Here is an 18,235-nt window from a genome sequence, read left to right as displayed (position 1 = left end):
GTGCCGGGAAGGAGCTCGGTGTGCTTACAGGAGTGGTGTGGCGTCGCCAAGTTGGAACCGGAGTCTGGACCTAGAGGGGCCAGCTGAAGCCCCAGAGTGAGGACGCGGTGATGTGACCTCATAGGTGGGGAGGGGGGCTCTCTGGGACTCAGGAGTGGAGGAGACCGGCGTCTGGGCCTCGACGGCCCAGCTTTGTTCCGGAGAGCCCGTGGTGTAGCCCGCCGCTGCGTCGTGGCTTAGCCCGAGAGGCGCGGAGGCAAAGCCGGGCGCTTCGAACGCGGAGGAGAAAGCGACATTCGAAGCGCACGCAGCCGGCGCCTCGCAGCCCGCAGAGGAGGCGGGCCTGGGAGGCCACGCCCAGTATGCTAATACGCGCCCCGCCGCCCCGCCCCGGCCCGGGGTCGGCCGGGCCCAACGCTTCAGGGGCCGAGGGGCCGACGGTCCCTGACGGCGAGCCCCGCGGGCGGTGGGGGCGCGGTGTCGGGCGCGGTGCGGGGCCCGGGCGGCGGGGCGCGGGCCCGGCGCAGGGGCGTCGGCGAGCTTCCGGGCCAGCGCAGGGCGTGGCCCCCGGCCGCGCAGTGGTACGGTCCCCGGGGGCGGGGCGACGGTCATGTGACGCGGCGGCGGCCGCCATTTTGCTCTGCGGTGCTGGTATTTAGAGCGCAGCGGCTGACGTGCCGGATCGCTGTAGCTGCCGCCGGTGCTCTCGCCCTGCCGCCCGCCCGCCCGCCCGCCGCCCGGCCGACTCGCCCCGCTGCGCTCACCCCACTCCTGCAGACATGTCCGAGACCATTCCCGGCCCCGAGTACGCCGCCTTTTTTGGCATCATGGGCGCTACGGCCGCCATGATCTTCAGCGGTGAGCGCCGCGACAGGCAGGAGGGGCTGCGGTCTGGGGTCGCGGGGGGCTCGCGCCTGCATCCCGCGGGGTTCGGCCTGTGACGTCATTCTGACGCATTTCGGGGCTGTTCGAGGGTGCCCGGCGCCTCACGTGACTGCAGGCGGCGGGGATGGCGGGGGTCTGGGGCGCGCCGAGCGCGCGGCCTGTCTGGGGTGTGGGGACCCCTGGGCCGGGTACTCCCCACTAGCCGGCCGCGTCGGTGCGGGGGTGGGGCCGCGGTGCTGCTGCCATCTTAGCCGCGGAGACGGGCGGGCAGCTGGGGTGGGGGCACGGGGGTGGGGGCGGTGCGCGGACCTGCGCCTGCTCCGTCCCCCACCCTCACCCCAATCCTGCGGGCAGGTGTGACATCACATTTCCCTGGGCTCCCCCGACGAGGGGTTGGCGGGGGCGGGGGATCGGGACCGAGGGAACCCAGCCTCTATGGGGACGGGGACAGATGGCTCTGCCCCCCCCCCCACCTCACCCCCCCGCCCCCCGCCCGGCGGTAGGTGCGTCCGGTTCAGGTTAGTCGCGGTTTCCCAATAGCGCCGTCAGCTGTGTGGGCTGGTTGGGAAAGTGAGGGCTTGGTCTTGAGAATTGAAGGGACCGATGATGGAAGAGGGGCGGGGGTGTCATGGGGTGCCCTGTCTGGGACTGGCAGGGAGCCTTGCAGCCCTGGCCCTGATGAATGAATGAATGACCTTCTCGTCCTGAGAGTGGGAGGGCTACCTTGGATGTGGGAGAAGGCACCGCCCAAAGTACTTGGCCCCCTCTTTCTGAGATGACAGCTGGGGTTCCCCAGGGTGGGCTTGGCAGGCTCTGGACAGCCTTAACTGGGAGGAGGGCGCCTGGGCCTGAGCCCTGACTGTTGGAGTGGGAAGCAGGTCCTGGACTGGTGGTGGCCCCTAGGACTGGTCTGGCCTGGTCTAGCCTTCCACAGGTAGGTCTGGTTTGGGGCCCTGCTGACCCCACCCTGCCCCACCTCACCTGTGCCGCACAGGAGAGGCTCCCAGGAAGGTATGTGCTGGGTTTGAACTCCAAACAGGGTCTCTGCTGACTGTAAACACCTGTGGGTGGGTGCTTGGGGGCCGCGCTCCAAAAAATGGTGCTGCCTCGACTTGTGTGGGTCACGTGCTGCTGAACGAGGCCTGTTCTCCCGTCACGAGCCAGGAGTGGGTCATTTGTGGTGGGAGGCCACATCAGGACTTCCCCTTCTCCCAGGCCACGCCTGCTCTGGGGCCTTTGAACCAGCTCACCCATTCCTTTTCTGGTAATCCTGCCTTCCAGAGTGTCGCTGCCATTCAGTTAGGCAGCTCCTGATTGAGCACTTACTGCAGGTGACGCACTGGGGGGACAACAGGGTAGGAACGGGACCCTTGCCTTGTGCAGAACCTGGGATATTTGGGCTGTGTTCCCATATGCTCCCAAAGCTCTCCACTGCACCTACTCCCTGCCTGCCCCCCTTAGCCCCCCCTCCCTCCCCCCGGGATTCTTCCTCTGGCCAGAAACCTGCAAGGTGCTTTCCAGGGCCCAGAACAGGCTGGCCCAGAGCAGCCCTACTCACCCTGGCTCTTGGACAGGTTAGCCTATCTGCCCGCAGTCCCACCCCTCTACCCACACAGCTTAGCTGCCGCACTAAGCCACCACCTCACTGGGCCAACTGAGTCACTCTAACATCACTCCTGGGTTAAGTGGGGCATGTGCCTGCAGGCCCTGCCTCGCTGCCCATCTCCCAGTGCTTTCCACCCAAGGCCGACCTGATGTTTTTCCTCCTGCCCCAAACCAGGGTTCTCGTTGAGGACCCTCTCCCCACAAGTTGCAGGAGGGGGCAGACTGCTTTTCTGTGAGCTGCTCACCAATACCACGTGCTCTGAGGGTCAGAGCATCTTTCTCCCTCTCCCCAGATGACTCCATCTGTGCTCACATCATGTTCCCTTGCCACTCCCCCTCCCCCCAACTTGCAGACCCTACTCCCACCCCACATCCCAGCTTCCCCTTTTCTCCGTCCTCTGACAAAAGTCCAAGTTGTATTTCTTCATCTAGCCTTCCACGAAGCTGACTTCCTCCCGTCCTACAGAGCCCTACCAGTGGTGCCTATGTGCCCGGAACTGTGCCCTGGCACTGTTGGAAGGGGTGCCTTCTGAAGCTCGGGGTGACAGGCTGGCTTTCCTGGGGACCTATGGTCAGGGGTCACACCCCTGGTCACACTTTTACCTGTGTACCACCTGCTACTCCCCTCCTTCCAGCCACATGACCTCTGGCTGAAGGACAGTGAAGCGGTGCCTAGCACCCTGCCTTGGGTGTGCTCTTGCTGGCATCCAGTCCCCTAGTGACAGTGGGTCCCCAAGAGCATTTTGGAGCTCAGTCAGCCCTGTCTTCCTCCTATGACCTCCACTTGGTCTTCACTGACCCTCCACTGTGCTGGGCCCCAATCCAGGAATGGAACCCAAGTAGAAATGCCACCCTTGAATGACAGTTTCCCAGCAGGCTGCTGTTCGGGGCCCTGCTGTCGCTTAAGAGTCTTAGGCTGGGGGTGCCTCTTTCAACAGCCAATGGCCATCACAAGCTGTTGGACATAGTCCTGGCAGAGAAGATTCTCCTAGCCCTCTGAGCAGGGGCTCCCAACATGCTGACCTCAGGCTGCTTGATACCTGTGTTGCTGAGATCTAATCAGATGCTGCTGCTTCTCTGGTGCCCTCAGGGACCCAGTTCCCATCTCCCGTGCTTGACTGGCCTGGCGCCACCTTTTGGTGGCAGGCAGCTACAGGGAAAGTTGCTGAGGGGGACAGCTTACAGCTGGAACCCCAGATAGGATGCCAGGGAGCCCAATTTGGGTGGGCCTCTGAGGAGCTAGCTGCCCACCGACCCTGCCCTGACTTACCTGGCCTCCCTCCTGCAGCCCTGGGCGCCGCCTATGGCACTGCCAAGAGTGGCACGGGCATCGCAGCCATGTCGGTCATGCGGCCGGAGCTGATCATGAAGTCCATCATCCCTGTGGTCATGGCAGGCATCATCGCCATCTATGGCTTGGTGGTGGCTGTCCTCATCGCCAACTCCCTGAATGAGAAGATCACCCTGTACAAGTGAGTGCTGCCCCTGCTCAGCCGGTGAGGGTGGGGTGGGGTGCCTCCTGCCCCAGCCGCTAACCTCACCCCGTCTCTCCCTCTCCCGCCACCCCCTCCAGGAGTTTCCTGCAGCTGGGCGCTGGCCTGAGTGTGGGCCTGAGCGGGCTGGCGGCTGGCTTTGCCATCGGGATCGTGGGGGACGCCGGCGTGCGCGGCACAGCCCAGCAGCCCCGGCTCTTTGTGGGCATGATCCTGATCCTCATCTTCGCCGAGGTGCTGGGCCTCTACGGCCTCATCGTGGCCCTCATCCTGTCTACCAAGTAGCCCTCACCGCGCCCAGCCGCCGCCGATCCGATGTAAAGACCCCCTCATTCCAGAATGAACAGCCTGACACCCGCCGGGGCCGCTGACCCCCCGTAGCTGGTCTTGTAAATGCGCAGTGTCTTAGTGCCCATTGTCCGTGCCCGCCTTGCCCCCGCCCCGTGCCGTGGACGTCCGGGCCCACTCCTCCCTTCGGCCCCAGTGAGGCGCAGCCCCAGAGTGCTCTGTGTATCAGGTTGACTAGACACGTCATTTCCTCTTCACTGGATGTTTTATTTATAAAGATTTGACCTGTTCATACGTCTGTGGAGCAGCCCTCGCCGCCCATTCTATAGTAACTAGGTAGTGTGTCCTGCGGGCTCCCGCGCTGGGCCGCCCTCCCGCCCGCCCGGAGAGCTCTGCGCTGGGCCCGCGGGCCCTGACATCCGTGTCCAATAAAGTTCTCCGATGTGACTGGGTCCCTGTCCAATCCGCTGCGCCGCGGGGCGGGGCAGGGCGGGGCGAAGAGGGAGGAAGCGGGCGGTGTGGCCCGCCCCGCTAGGCACCGCCCTGCCCCGGGTCACGTGCACGCGGGAGTCACGTGCGCCGCCGCCGTCAGCTGAGCGTCACGTGGCGCCGCCCGCTCGGGGCCTGGCCGGGCGCGGGATTCGGACTCGGCGGCGCTGCGGGTGCGCCCGCCTCTGCTGGGATGCGCGGCGGGCAGGCCCCGGCGCGGGCCCCGGTGCTGCGCTTCACGAACTGCCGGCTCCTGCGGGCCGGGAGGCTGCTCAGGTGGGCGGCGGGCCGGCGGGCGGGTTCGCGGGCGGGCGGAGAGCGGCGCCGGGCGGGCTGGCGGGGCGGGCTGAGGACGACCCGGCCCCACCGCCCTGAGCAGGGAAGACCTGTGGGTCCGCGAGGGCCGCATCCTGGACCCGGAGAAGCTCTTCTTCGACGAGCGGCGCCTGGCCGACGAGCGGCGGGACTGCGGGGGCTGCATCCTGGCGCCGGGCTTCATCGACGTGCAGATTAACGGTGCGGCCCGGCGCAGGGGAGGGGGCGGGAACCGGGGCCCGGAGGCACTGCGGGACCCTCTTTTCTGTGGCCGCAGGTGGATTTGGCGTGGACTTCTCTTTGGCCACGGAAGACGTGGGTTCAGGGGTGGCCTTGGTGGCCCAGAAGATCCTGGCACACGGAGTCACGTCCTTTTGCCCTACCCTGGTCACCTCCCCGCCGGAGGTTTATCACAAGGTGAGATCTGGCTTGGAGGAAGGGAGAAGGGGGACCACCCACCTCCTAAGGCTGCTCTATGCCTGGCCTGACAATCCCACCCCTGCCCCCCAGGTCCCATAGCTGCTCCTGCAGCTCCACCCGGCCCCACTTTTGCTGTCTCAGCACCCAAACCTGCCACATGCTCTCCCCTCCCGACGCTGCCTCCCTCTTGTCCAAGGTCCAGCTTGCCACTCCTCAGGCCCAGCCTTACTTCCAGGAAGTTCCATGGTAGGCCTTGCTAGCCCTACTGTACCACTTTCTGCTCAGAAGCCCCTGGAGTCCGTGTAGTTGGTTGGTCATAAGTCTCTTCAATAAGCGTAGTTTTCAGGCAGCTGGCCTGGCTCTGTTGTTTAATCTCATACTCTTAATGCTCATGTAGCTTTCTCCTGGACCCTTTGCGCGTGGGTTGCTCGCTAATTCCTTGCCTGACCCTGTCCTTCCTGTGATACCTTGTGTCACAGTTGCAGGTGGATCCCTAAGGCTAGGGAGCAAAACTGCAGTGCATCCTGCTGGAGCCAGGACTCCACAGGGACACAGCCTTGAGTTTCTGCATCTCCAAAGTTTTCCATCTCAGACCAGGTGCCATCGCAGCACGTTTTTTATCCCAGTAGGAAATCTGTATTGATCTGCTCTGATGGCTTCCCCAGGGCCCGGCAGGGGGCTGGCCGGCTGCTCTTCCAGGTGGTACTCTTTCACAGTGTGTTCCCTACCACCAGCAAAGTTGCCCACAGTGAAGGACAGCTTCCTTGTTCTCACCTTCACGTGCTTACTCTTTCTCACGCGCCCAGTTCTCTTCTGGCTGTGGAGAGTCAAGGCCCAGCCTCTTGTTTCCCTTTCCAGCCACAGAGCAGAACTTGGTTTTGTGCAGCAGTTTGGAGAGAGAGGCAATAAGGGAAGTCTCCATCTCAGATTTTGGGGTGCTGGGTCTGGGTCAGGGAGGAACTTCTTCCTGGAAATTTCTCTGGCTTTTCTCCCACAAAGTCACAATGTCAAACCCAACTTCTCCAGCTGCTGCACCCCAGCACCACCTTCCTGTGTCTTGGCCATGTTACCGGGCTTGTACCTGCCTGCTGGGGACCTGGTGAAAGGTCCGCCCTCTTCTCCCCTGCTCAGGTAGTTCCTCTGGTCCCAGTGACCTGCCAGACAGAGTGATCCCCCAAGAGCAAGGCTCGGAGGGAGCACTCCTCCCCCTTGCCTCTCTTCCCTTTAGAGATCATTCCTTAGCTCCCCCACCCCCCAGGGTTGGGACCTCTGGCCCTTTCCAGGCTCTCACCCCTGCGGCCCCCAAGCCCTCTGCTTGGAATTCCCTTGCCCCTGGGAATACTTTCCAAGGCCAAAATCTGTGGGCAGATCTTTCTCCCTCAGAGCAGTTGGTGGGCTGGGCAGCTCAACTGCTTAACCCCATGCACCCCAGGGTGTCTTTCCATGTGCTTGCCTGCAGCTGCAAGAATGGGCTCCAGCACAGGGCCAACCCCCAGGTGGCGGTATGTGCACTCTTCTACCAAGGGTCTTGATGCTTCAGAATCCACTCACAAGCACTGAGCAACAGGACTTCCAGCTGCGGCTTCACCCCCAGAGCTCCTCCCAGTCCAGCTGATGGGGAAGGATCGGGGGCATGGGGGGTGAATACCAACTTCAGCTTGGAAAGCTAAACCACCTTTCCCTCTGCTATCTGCATCCCCCATGCTGGCCACCAGTCCCCCAGGTGTCTTGGTACACCTGCTCTGTTTCTGGGATTACCTGTAGCCTTTCATTGAGATCCCACCCCATCCCACCTCACACGCATGGTCTGCACTTGACAAGGTCACAGAGGAGCTGAGTTCACAGTGGTTAAAGCTCATCTTGGGTCCAGGGTGGGCTTGGCCCTCAGGATGGGGGTGGGGATGAGGGGGACAGGCCCCTCCTCACTCCCTGCCCACTCCACCTGAGCCATGGAGCTAGTGTCCCTGGGAGCCCAGATTTGCAGCCGCTGTGTTTGCTCCAAGCCACCTTTTGTGGGGGGGTCTCACTCTTGTTTTCCACTAATGTTCTACAGCTTTGTTAGTGTATGTTCATTCAGCAACTTAGGTTCCAGTTGAGTTTCGACCCATGTTGTTCGGTGACAGCTTTTTAGATTTTTCACTGTGTCACATTCTCTTTGGTGCCTATGGTGCCTATATCTCTAGTGTCCTGTCCCCTTCTCTCCTTTAATCATATCCAACTCCTCACGTCTGCCGTCCCTATGTACAACATAGTAAGATGCTATCCAAACCACACTCGCTGCCATTGAGTCAATTCTGACTCACAGTGACCCTATAGGATAGAGCAGGAGCCTGTCATTCTTTGCAGGAACAGCCTCATCTTTGTCCCACAGAGTGGCGGGTGGGTCTGAACTGCTGACCGTGGGGTCAGCAGCCCAACTCATAACTCATCAAGCCACCAGGACACCTGCTGCTCCATGTAGGTAGGTTTTTTCGTTCTTTAGTGGAGTACAATATTCACAGACAACGGTCTTTATTTTGGGTGTGCCGATCTGTTATTTCTCTAGAGTGACCGGTGGTGGGGGGTGGGCTAGTTTTGGTTGAAGGTTTATAGAGTATCAGGTGGAATTTCGTACATCCAACCAGTCTGCTAAGTCAGGGCTTCGGAAGAGTCTGTGTTCTGTTGGGCATTTCTCTCCCATTCTCACAGGATCCATCTACGGTGGCCTTGGTCAGAGCTGCCACTCGTGCTAGCTGGGCACCGTCTCATTCCTAAGGTCTGCGCCAGGCTTCCCCTCCTGGTCACTCTCCTCTGCACATTGAGCCCGCTGTCACTTTCCTTCGCTGCTGGCCCTACCGGACCCTGTTGTCTCAGGAGGGCCCTTCCCGGCATGGAAGAGTCCCCTGGCATTCCCTTTTCCCCCCCGCTTGTGCCCAGCATCTCCGGCTGCTTTCCCGGTTTACGCCATGCTTTTGAGGGAGCACATCCTTCAGTAGCCGCCACACGGAAGGGTTAGGGGAAAGAGAAGAAAAGGGTCATGGGAGGTAAACCTCGTGACCTTGCAGCTTTGAAAACCGCTTTACTCTCTTGTGCTGATGGCCAGGTTGGGTTCCGATTCTCGCCCAGGTGCAAGAACTTTCTTGACTTTGAAGGCACTTCGGCATTGTCTCTGCGTGCCCCTGCTCCGGTGGATGCATGCGCGCGCGTTTGTCTTTTTTGGCTGGGAGTCTGCACAGCAAAGCTCACACTCGGTCTCCGGGGACCTTCTTGTGCGTGTCAGTGACTTTCTTTGAGTCCTGCCGCCTCATCCCCGTCAACACAAACTCACTGCCCCCGCCCCCCAAAAAGAACAATCCTCTTCAGAGTTCCTGTTGTCAAGTCCGTCCCGTCTGGTGCGCTCATACAAGGCGACCTTGTGTAATGGTTAAGCTAAGGGATTCCTCGTCTCTGATGAATTCAGGGAGTGGTGTGGCGTTCGGTCTTAAAGATGTCCCCGGGCACTAGTTGTACGGTTTCGTCCACCCTCCGTGACTCCAGAAAGTCTAGAGAGTTTGAAATTCTGCTCTGCATTCTCCTTCCCCCTCCCCTCCCCACCCCACACCTTTTGATCAGGATCCTGCTCTGGATTTTTTTAATTAATTAAAAGATCATATTTTAAAAATACTTTAATTAGGGCTCTTACATTTCTTACCACAATCCATACATTCATCCATTGTGTCAAGCACATTTGTACGTATGTTGCCATCATTTTAAAAAATCATTTTATTGGGGCTCATACAACTCTTAGCACAATCCATGCATACATCAATGGTGTAAAGCACCCTTGTACATTCGTTGCCCTCGTCATTCTCAAAATTCGCTTTCCACTTGGGTTCCTGGACACAGCTCCTCATTTTCCTTTTTCCCCTCCCCTTCCCTCCCCACTCCCCTCCCCCTAAAAGATCATTTTAATGGGGCTCTTAGGACAATCCACGCATGATTATATCAAGTATATTTGTACATATGTTGCCATCATGTTCTAAACATTTACTTTCTATTTGAGATCTTGGTATCAGCTTCTCCCCCCCTTGATAAATTATAAAATATTATTTTAATTTTATTTTTTAAGTGTTAGTTTCATATCTTACACTGACTGCTGTCTCCCTTCCCCCGTGGTTTCTGTTGTTCCTCTCCCTGGGGGAGGGGAGGTTATATGTCAATCATTGTGATTGGTTCCCTCTTCCTCCCCTCCTCTCCTCACCTTCCCCCTACCCTCCTAGTGTTGCTATTCCCATTTCTGTACCTGGATTCCATGTGTCTGGAGCTCTTTATCTGTACCTGTGCACATGCTCCGGTCTAGCCTGCAGTGAAAGGCAGGACTGGGGCTATGATAGTGGGTGTGGGGTGGGGTGGTGAAGCCTCAAGGTACCAGAGGATTATTGTGTGTTTTTTTGGTGCTATACTGAACTCTGGTTGATTCATCCCTTCCTTGTGACCCTTCTGTGAGGGGATGTCCCATTGTCTACAGATGGGTTTTGGGTCTCTGCTCTGACCCCTCTCATTCTCAACAATGTTTTTTGTTTGTTTGTTTGTTTTGGGTCTTCTGATGCATGTTACCGTATCCCATCAATACCTCATGATCCCACAGGCTGGTGTGTTGCTTCCATGTGGGCTTGTTGATTCTCTTCTAGATGGCTGCTTGTTTATCTTCAAGCCTTTAAGACCCCAGACACTATACCTTGATAGCTGGACACCATCCACCTTCACCACATTTGCTTATGCACCCATTTATCTTCAGTGATGGTACTGAGAGGGTGAGCATCACAGAATGCCGAGTTATTAGAACAAAATGTTCTTGCTTTGAGGCAGGCCTTGAGCAGAAGTCCTAAGTCCGTCCACTGCCTCAGTGTGTTGCTGTGTCTCCATACGCAGTTTGCTCGACTTATTGATGAAGGGGCCCAGTAGTGGTAGCCAGGTGCCATCGTCTGGGAAAGAAGGCAGTTGTTCACCCGCACATCCCACTTCTGCCCTCCTCCACTAGCTGGCCTCGTGACTGACCTGATTCTCATTCCAGTAACGTCTTTCAGACCCTCCTGGCCAGGAGACCTTTTGGCAGCTGTCTCCTCATCCGTTTAAGGGGTGGGGCATTCCTGTGTGCACCCCCCCCCTCCCCAGCTTGTTTCTTCATTCATCCACAATGCCCAACACCTGCCCCTTTGTGACTGCCAGGACCCAGACTCCCTCTACCCCAGAGCCCATGTCAAGACTTCACTTCTACTAGCTGAGTAGCTGCCCGTCCCGTCCACTGTCCGTCTACCCCAGGCTTGGTCCCCTCATCGGTGGATGAGCACCGAGGGTGGTTTGAGAAATCAGGCCTCCTGACACTGCGCCCTTGGTGAAAGATTCCTGTCTTCTCCCTGGAGGCTGGGGGGTCCCCTCTGTCCCTGTCTGCTGAGCCCTCTTAGGATGGATCCAAGAAGGAACCAGGAGGTCCGTATTTCTTTGTCCAGCCAGGAACTGGGCTTGAGCTGTTTTGTTCCCATGGTCGGCACTCCTTTTTGCATGGCTGGAGGCCTTTACTAATGGCTTTTGTCCCAGGCTCTGTGTGGGATCTTTCTAGAAGCCTGCTTGTTGCTGAGCGTCTACTGCGGGGGCTCCAGGGCTGGCCCCCTCCTCTCCCCCTTCTCCTGTTCTTTGCATCATCTCTTCAGCATCGCCGCAGACCTGCTGTCCGACTGCTCGCTCCGCTTTCTCGTCTAGTCCCCGCCCAGGAGAGCTGTCTGGCTGTTGTGGGGGCTCCTGTCCTTGCCTTGTGGCTTTAAGACTGGCCACTGACCTGGGAGTGAGGTGGGGCTTGCTTTCCCCAGTGACTTTCCCCTCCTGTTCTTTGTCATGGCCTCGCGCAGGGTGTGTGGAACCTGGTGTGGGACTTCTGCTGCTTCTCCCACCCAGCAAAGATCAGTGGGCGGGGCTGTGGGTTGTGGACTCTGGGCTGTGCTGGGCCGGGCTCTGAGCTCTGACCTCTGAGCTCTGACCTTGGCAGTGGGGGCTGGGCTTTAACCACTGGTTCCCCTTAGGTCCTTCCTCAGATCCCTGTGAAGAAAGGTGGCCCCCATGGGGCAGGGGTCCTCGGTGAGTGGCTGGACCAAGAGGGGCGGGGGCCTTGCCCTGTGAGGCTCTAGATGTGGGAGGACTTGTTTGCATGCAGGCCCTCACCATCTGGGTGCCCATTGTGAGTGGGGGGAGGGGTGGCAGGTGAGCGGGAAGGGGTGGGTACCGGTTGGAGCAGCCTCTGCCCATTCTCTCAGGAGTGCACCTGGAGGGCCCGTTCATCAGCAGGCAGAAGCGGGGCGCACACCCTGAAGCCCACCTCCGCTCTTACGAGACCAACGCCTTCCATGATGTCCTTGCCACGTACGGGCCTCTGGACAGCGTACGCATCCTGACACTGGCCCCCGAACTGGGCCGCAGCCAGGAGGTCATCCGGGAGCTGACCTCACGGGGCATCTGCGTGTCCCTTGGTGAGGGCCCATCCTGGGCAGGGGCAGGCGAGGGTGCAACAGTGCAAGGACTGATATGTTCCCTCCGTGCAGGGCATTCAATGGCCAACCTGCAGACGGCTGAGGATGCAGTGCGGAGCGGTGCCTCCTTCATCACCCACCTCTTCAACGCCATGCTGCCTGTGAGTGCGGGGCCGGGAGGGGGGGAGTGCTGCCTGGGACCACGCTGCTCAGCTGCTCAGTGGACCCTTCCCCCCTCAGTTCCACCACCGAGACCCAGGTATCGTGGGGCTCCTGACCAGTGACCAGGTGCCCCCAGACCGCCCCATCTTCTACGGGATGATTGCTGATGGCATCCACACCAACCCCGCTGCCCTGCGCATCGCCCACAGCGCCCATCCCGGTGGTGAGGGGACTGGTGGGGACAGGGATCCATGCCCACCTGGGTGCTCTGCATTGCTCCGCCCCCCAGCACCCCACCCAAGGCAGGGCCAGGGGCGGGGTACCACACCACGTGTCACTCTGCATATTGCCCGCCCACTGTATCCACCCCTGGTAGAGGGAGTGGGGCCGGACTGTGTATGGTGGTGAGGGGCAAGTCGACCCACTCCCAGGGTGAGTTTTGGGGTAGGATGTGGGGGTGGTGAGACTGAGTGGAGCTCCTGTCCATGCCCAGGGTCTTGGGTGCACAGTGGGGCATGGGGCGGGTGACCTGTGTACTGGGGTGGTGCCAGGGGAACACATCCATAGGTCTTCATTCCCCCTCCCCCAGGGATGGTGCTGGTCACCGACGCCATCCCTGCACTCGGCTTGGGCAATGGCCAGCACACGCTGGGGCAGCAGGTGGTAGAGGTGGACGGGCTGTCGGCCTACGTGGCAGGTGAGTGGCCCAGTCCCTGCCTGTGCACCGTGAGAACAGCCACTCCGGTGGGTGGCCGGAACCTGGGGCTCTGCTCTGAGCACCCTGCTTCTTTTCTCCAGGCACCTCGACACTGTGCGGCAGCATCGCCCCCATGGATGTGTGTGTGCGCCACTTCCTGCAGGCTACAGGTCAGTAGGGCTGGGCGCTGAGGAGGGGGTCCTGGCATGCAGGGGGCAAGGTGACCTTAGAGTCGTAGGTGGGGCGGTTTGGTCCTGGTCTGACACTGACCCACACCTCTTCTCCCTGCAGGCTGCAGCCTGGAGGCGGCCCTTGAGGCTGCGTCACTGCACCCCGCCCAGCTGCTAGGGCTGGAGCAGCACAAGGGGACCCTGGACTTTGGTGCTGATGCAGGTGAGGGCTGCCTCCCTGCTGCCCAGAGACCCATGGGGCCCCTGAAGGGAGGCTCAGGGTGTGACACCCCCCCCCCAACTGACTGGGGTGGTGCTGTGACCTGCCCCTTCCCTCGCCTCTTCCTGCAGACTTCGTGGTGCTTGATGATGCCCTCCATGTCCAGGCCACCTACATCTCGGGGGAGCTGGTGTGGCAGGCCACGGTGGCTGGGCAGTGACTGACGACGCCGGCCCTCCCGGGCCTGATAAAGCCACATTGCAGGCACCTGGGCTGTCTTGGGTCTTGCTTGCGCAGCTCAGAACTGGGCCTCCGAGGTAGGCGTGCAGCGCTGGGTGGGGGAGGAGGCAGCTCTCCCCGGGTGGGCCCCCAGACTGCACCCAGCAGGAAGGTGGGCCCTCAGGTATTTCAGGTGGCGAGGTTGAGGGTGGTCTGAGCCTAGGGGGCAGTCTGCCAGGGAGCTTGGAGAGAAGCACCCAGACTTGAGGTGTCGGTGGGGGCCCCCAGTGCAGGACTCAGGTGAAAGGCCCCCTGACAGACACACACACACACACACACGGTTCCTATGGAGCGCACAGTTCTCCACTCAGGGATGTGGGCGACCCTGACTGGCACCCCAGGCAGTGCAATTTGGCAGTTCCTCTTGCCCATTGCACCAAGGTGATAGTCTTGCCTGCCCCAACCACCTCTCAGGTCATCCTTGGAATGCCCTTCACTGATCCCACCCCAAGTCTGGGGTTGGGGCTCAGTTTCCCAACCCTTTGTAGCCTGGAGGAGCCCTGGTGGCACCACAGTTAAGCACTGCACTAGTTAAAAGGTGGGAGGCCCATCCCCCGCAGCCAGCAGCTCAGCACGCTAAAGAAAGGCCTGTCAAACTGTCCTTCAACACTGGCAGCCTTGACACCCCGTTGGGGCAGTTCTCCATCCCCCACACAAGGTCACCATGATTCAGAGGCGACAAGATGCTGCCACAAAGACAACTGAGCCTCAGGAGCAGGTCTCCACCCACCGGACTGGGTCACTGGCTGCCTGCACTGCCCAGGGAAGGGGGCACGCAGCCATGGGTGCCCATCAGTGCTCAGGGCTCAGCTGGGGGAGGATCATCTCAGAGGGCAGGGCCTGAGAGAAGAGCCTCCCCAGAACCAGAGAGTAGGGGGGCGGGCAGCTCGGCGAAAAGCCATCCCCAAGTGGTGCTCTGGGGCAAAGACTCAGAGGTGCCTAGCTGCCACTGGGTGTTTCAGGGGTTGGCTGGGGTCCTCCAGCCCATGCTTCCCTCAGTCCCCTGCCCAGCACCCAGGGGCTGGTGAAGCCAGGGGGTAGTGGGGACTGGTGTCCATGGGGCTGGCTTCCAGCACAAAGGAGACTTGGACTCAAAGGACACAACAGCATTGCCTTTAGCCCCAGCGGACGGGGGGCCATACTGACCTGTGGGCACAGCCTGGGTGGTCTGCCTGCGGTGGACACACTTTCTGAACTGGAGCTGGGGAGAGAATCGGGAGGAGACACCAGGCAGAGGTGGTCCGATGGGGAGGGTCTGGCAGCAGCTTCACTGCAGGAGGAGCCAGATGGTTCCAGGACCTGGTTTCCTGAGTAGCTGCCTACACTCTAGTCTGGGTTCCAGCTGGTGACTACAAACCCTCGCTCTAACTCCAGGCTGACCAGGTTTTGATTCCTAGCTCTGAGGACAATTCACTTTTGGAACAATGGGGCAGGTAGTGGACGTGCAGTGAGGCCCGGCAGGGTGGTTAGGGTGCACTCTGGTGTCAAATGGGGTGGGAGGAGGAGTCCCAGGTGATGGGTTCTAGATTCCTGCTGGTTGGGGGAGCATGGCTAGCCCAAGGCCACTTCCCCACCCCCACTCAACATTCCCACTCTGCGGGGACTCGGAGGGGTGTGGTCCACCGAGGGAGGGGCTCTTTCAAGGGAGAGGTCTGCTGGGCAAATTTGACTAACTCTGGAGAGGTGTCATGCCCTTTTCATTCCTTACCCCCTGCTTCTCCCTCTGAGCCCCTGCCATTGCTCTCCTCTCTGCAGACCAGAGGTGGGCCCAGTAAAAGTCGCACCCAGAAGGGTACCTCCAGGCCCCCCTTCTCCCTGAGCACCAGCAAGTGGCTATGTATTGATGGCTGATTTTTTTTGCCCCGCCCCCCCCCCCCCCATAGCAAACGGCTCACTACCTGCTGTATTTCAGCTTAGGTGGGAAGGTCCTGCCCTGCTGCCCTGCCTGACTCTCAGAGAACCCACTTTTCACCACTGCTCAAGGGACTCACCAGGCCTGAACGCCACCCTGAGCCCTGGTGCCACAGTAGTTTGGGGGCCATCCCAAAAGACCTGAATTGCAAACCTGTCAGCTGCTTCTGAGAGAGAGAAGCAGTGGCCTTCCAAACCCTCCAGGGGGTGCAGTTCTCCATCCCATAGAGCCCCAGGGAGGGCGGGCTCTGGGCCCACAAGGACCCAGCTGTATGGAAGATGGTGGGAGCTGGGGTTCTCTGTAAGACATGCAGCTGCAGGACCCGGTCTCTGGTCTCAAGGAGGCTGGAAGTGTGCAGTGGGCTTCCCCAGGAGCAAAGGCAGGTGCGGGTTCTTGGGAGAATCGGCCTCCTTGCTTTTTTTTAAGACTCTAGGCAGGCATCCTCAAACTACGGCCCGCGGGCCACATGCGGCCTGCCGAGTGTTTTTGCCCCGTTTGTTTTTTTTTACTTCAAAACAAGATGTGCAGTGTGCATGGGAATTTGTTCACACTTTTAAAAAACAAAACAAAAACTAATCCGGCCCTCCAACAGCTCTGAGGGACAGTGAACTGGCCTCCTGTTTAAAAAGTTTGAGAACCCCTGCTCTAGAGCATCGGTTCTCAACTTGTGGGTCACAACCCCTTTCGGGGGACAAACAACCCTTTCACGGGGTCACCTGGTTCACAACAGTAGCAAAATGACAGTGATGAAGTAGCAACGAAAATTTTATGGAAAAAAAAAAGAATGTTATGGTTGAGGGGTCACCACATGAGTAGTTGTGTGAAAGGGCGGCCTGAGGAAGGTTGAGAACCGCTGCTCTAGAGGCTGCCCAGGGGCACAGTGGGTGACAGCGGTTTGCATCCCCCGACACTCCTCTGGACAAAGATGAGGCTTCTCTTCTGAAAGGCTGAAAGTGTGGAACACCTGCAGGGGCAGCTCTGTCCTGTGGGTCGTGAAGAGTTGGGAGGCAGTGGGTTTAATGTGGCGTTGAGAGGCTTCCCCCACTTCTTGGCCCACGGACCCTTCTCGTCTTCAAAGCCCGCAGTGCATTTGCTTCACGCAGACCCTGATGCCCCGGAGTTTCTTAAAGACCCGTGTGATTACACCGGGCCCACCTGGACAATCCATCACAATTACCCTACCTTAAGGTCATGAAAAAGAAACCCTGGAGCCGTGGTAATCACAGCAGCTAGGAACTGGTACAGTGAGAGTCAGGAAGACTGGAAATTATATAATCTCCTGTCAAACTTGGGTGGAGTCTAGCCTGTCAATCGGGCCCCAACCCAATGGTGCCTTGTGGGTGTGGCCTCCTCATGGGGCCCCTGGGAACTGCTCCCCCCTTTCTCTGGCTCACTTTCCTGTGGAGACCTGTCAGACCCTGTGATGATCCCCAGACACTTCCCCCACCGGCCAGTGGTGTGCCTGCATTCTGCATCGTTGCATATTGTTCTATGAGTCTGAAGAAGGACTTAGGACTTGTATTGGACATACGGACTTGATTTAGTCTGGGCTGGAATGTTTTCTTGATACCCAATTACGCCTTGATATAAAGCACTTTCTTACACGTGTGTGTGTCACTGGATTTGTTTCTCTAGCCAACCCGACCCGACACAAAGACCGATGGATTAGAATTGAGGACCCAGAAACATAGCCACGTACCTATGTTTAACAGAGGGCTAGAAGACATGGAAGCGGTGAAGAGATGGCCTTTTTAACAGATGTTACTGGAAAACGGGATCTTCACCTTTAAAAGAATGAAACGACCCATACCTCACACCATGCACAAAAACAAACTCAAGATGCTTCAAATACCTAAATTTAAAGACCATCAATGAAAAAGTAGGGACAAATTTAAGGGTCCTAATACAAGGCATAAACACCCTACTGAACATAATGAAAAGTGCACAGTGGTAAAGGACAAAACAGGACCTTCTAAAATGAGGCATTTATGCACATCAAGAGTTAACGCAGAGATTGAGGAAAACAATAGTGATATACTAGAGAAAAGGCTAATTTCCAAAATGCATAGGAAATGAAATAGGAAGTTGAAGCAAAGTTTAAAATACGAATTTCAAGTTCATCTCAACCATTAGACTTAAAGTACCTTTTGTTGTCATAGTTGTTAGACTGCAGCCTTAAATTAATCCCATGATGTGAACTTCTGTTTAATCTGTACGAGATGAACTGTAGCTAGGATAAAACAGTTCATAAAGATAATGAACTCCAATCACCTTAATCTGCAGGAAGAGTGGTCAGAGAAAGGACACAACCACCCACGGTGGCAGAGTAGAGGAGTCTTGGTACAGTGGTGTGGGTCGGGCTGCTACCCATGAAGCCAGCAGCCACTCCATGGTATTGAAAGACGGCTTTCTACACCGAGAAAGAGTTCGTCAGGGGCTCAAGTGGAAAGAGAATGCTTTGAAAACGATGGTGGCATATGTGCTTGCCACACTGGATGAAAGTATGCACTGTGGTAAGATGGAAGAGCCCGCAGTAAAAGTATTTAATAACAAAAGTCTCAGAAAACCGCCAGGGCAGCTCAGCGCTGTCCTGCAAGGCCACTGAGTTGCAGTGACTGATGGCAGGGAGTTTGGTGGTTTTGAGTTGTCCAAGTCCACCGGAGTGTGTGCAGAGCCATCAGCTCTTTCCTTTCACGGAGGAGCCCAACATGGGCTCAGACACTGCAGATTTCACCACTGTGAGGATGGCCTGGACTGGGCACGGCTTCCTTCTGGGGATTACTGGGGCTCAGACCTTATAGATGGCACCTCACAACAAATG

At 58.4% G+C, this 18,235-nt stretch overlaps 2 protein-coding genes across 3 annotated transcripts; both read left to right on the top strand.

Annotated features, from left to right (window-relative positions):
• The first annotated feature begins 643 nt into the window (after positions 1-643).
• Positions 644-4,718, top strand: ATP6V0C (ATPase H+ transporting V0 subunit c). Its single transcript, XM_075564422.1, has 3 exons — positions 644-858; positions 3,779-3,962; positions 4,064-4,718. Exons 1-3 carry the CDS (start codon positions 780-782, stop codon positions 4,266-4,268), a joined length of 468 nt encoding a protein of 155 aa, XP_075420537.1. The 5' UTR covers positions 644-779; the 3' UTR covers positions 4,269-4,718.
• Positions 4,719-4,876: 158 nt separating this feature from the next.
• Positions 4,877-17,465, top strand: AMDHD2 (amidohydrolase domain containing 2). Of its 2 annotated transcripts, XM_075564420.1 has the most exons (11): positions 4,878-5,036; positions 5,140-5,276; positions 5,353-5,492; positions 11,531-11,585; positions 11,762-11,974; positions 12,047-12,135; positions 12,215-12,359; positions 12,726-12,833; positions 12,935-13,003; positions 13,125-13,226; positions 13,355-17,461. In XM_075564420.1, exons 1-11 carry the CDS (start codon positions 4,954-4,956, stop codon positions 13,441-13,443), a joined length of 1,230 nt encoding a protein of 409 aa, XP_075420535.1. In that variant the 5' UTR covers positions 4,878-4,953; the 3' UTR covers positions 13,444-17,461. The 2 variants fall into 2 exon arrangements, with proteins under 2 accessions (XP_075420536.1, XP_075420535.1); XM_075564421.1 differs by lacking the exon at positions 13,125-13,226 and having other exon boundaries at positions 4,877-5,036; positions 13,355-17,465.
• The last annotated feature ends 770 nt before the right edge of the window (positions 17,466-18,235 follow it).

Source organism: Tenrec ecaudatus, chromosome 12 (genome assembly GCF_050624435.1).
Source record: "Tenrec ecaudatus isolate mTenEca1 chromosome 12, mTenEca1.hap1, whole genome shotgun sequence".
NCBI lineage: Eukaryota > Metazoa > Chordata > Mammalia > Afrosoricida > Tenrecidae > Tenrec > Tenrec ecaudatus.
The sequence above is the reverse complement of the archived record's forward strand: the minus strand, read 5'-3'. Positions and strand labels throughout refer to the sequence as shown.

What these genes read in the sequence shown, in the direction of transcription:
- AMDHD2 (XM_075564420.1), top strand. Translation starts at nt 4,954, where the DNA reads ATGCGCGGCGGGCAGGCCCCGGCGCGGGCCCCGGTGCTGCGCTTCACG. An exon ending in CCATGGGGCAGGGGTCCTCG is followed by an intron (nt 11,586 to 11,761) that starts GTGAGTGGCTGG and finishes CCATTCTCTCAG; the next exon opens with GAGTGCACCTGGAGGGCCCG. An exon ending in GCTGTCGGCCTACGTGGCAG is followed by an intron (nt 12,834 to 12,934) that starts GTGAGTGGCCCA and finishes TCTTTTCTCCAG; the next exon opens with GCACCTCGACACTGTGCGGC.
- ATP6V0C (XM_075564422.1), top strand. Translation starts at nt 780, where the DNA reads ATGTCCGAGACCATTCCCGGCCCCGAGTACGCCGCCTTTTTTGGCATC. An exon ending in GGCCGCCATGATCTTCAGCG is followed by an intron (nt 859 to 3,778) that starts GTGAGCGCCGCG and finishes TCCCTCCTGCAG; the next exon opens with CCCTGGGCGCCGCCTATGGC. An exon ending in GAGAAGATCACCCTGTACAA is followed by an intron (nt 3,963 to 4,063) that starts GTGAGTGCTGCC and finishes CACCCCCTCCAG; the next exon opens with GAGTTTCCTGCAGCTGGGCG.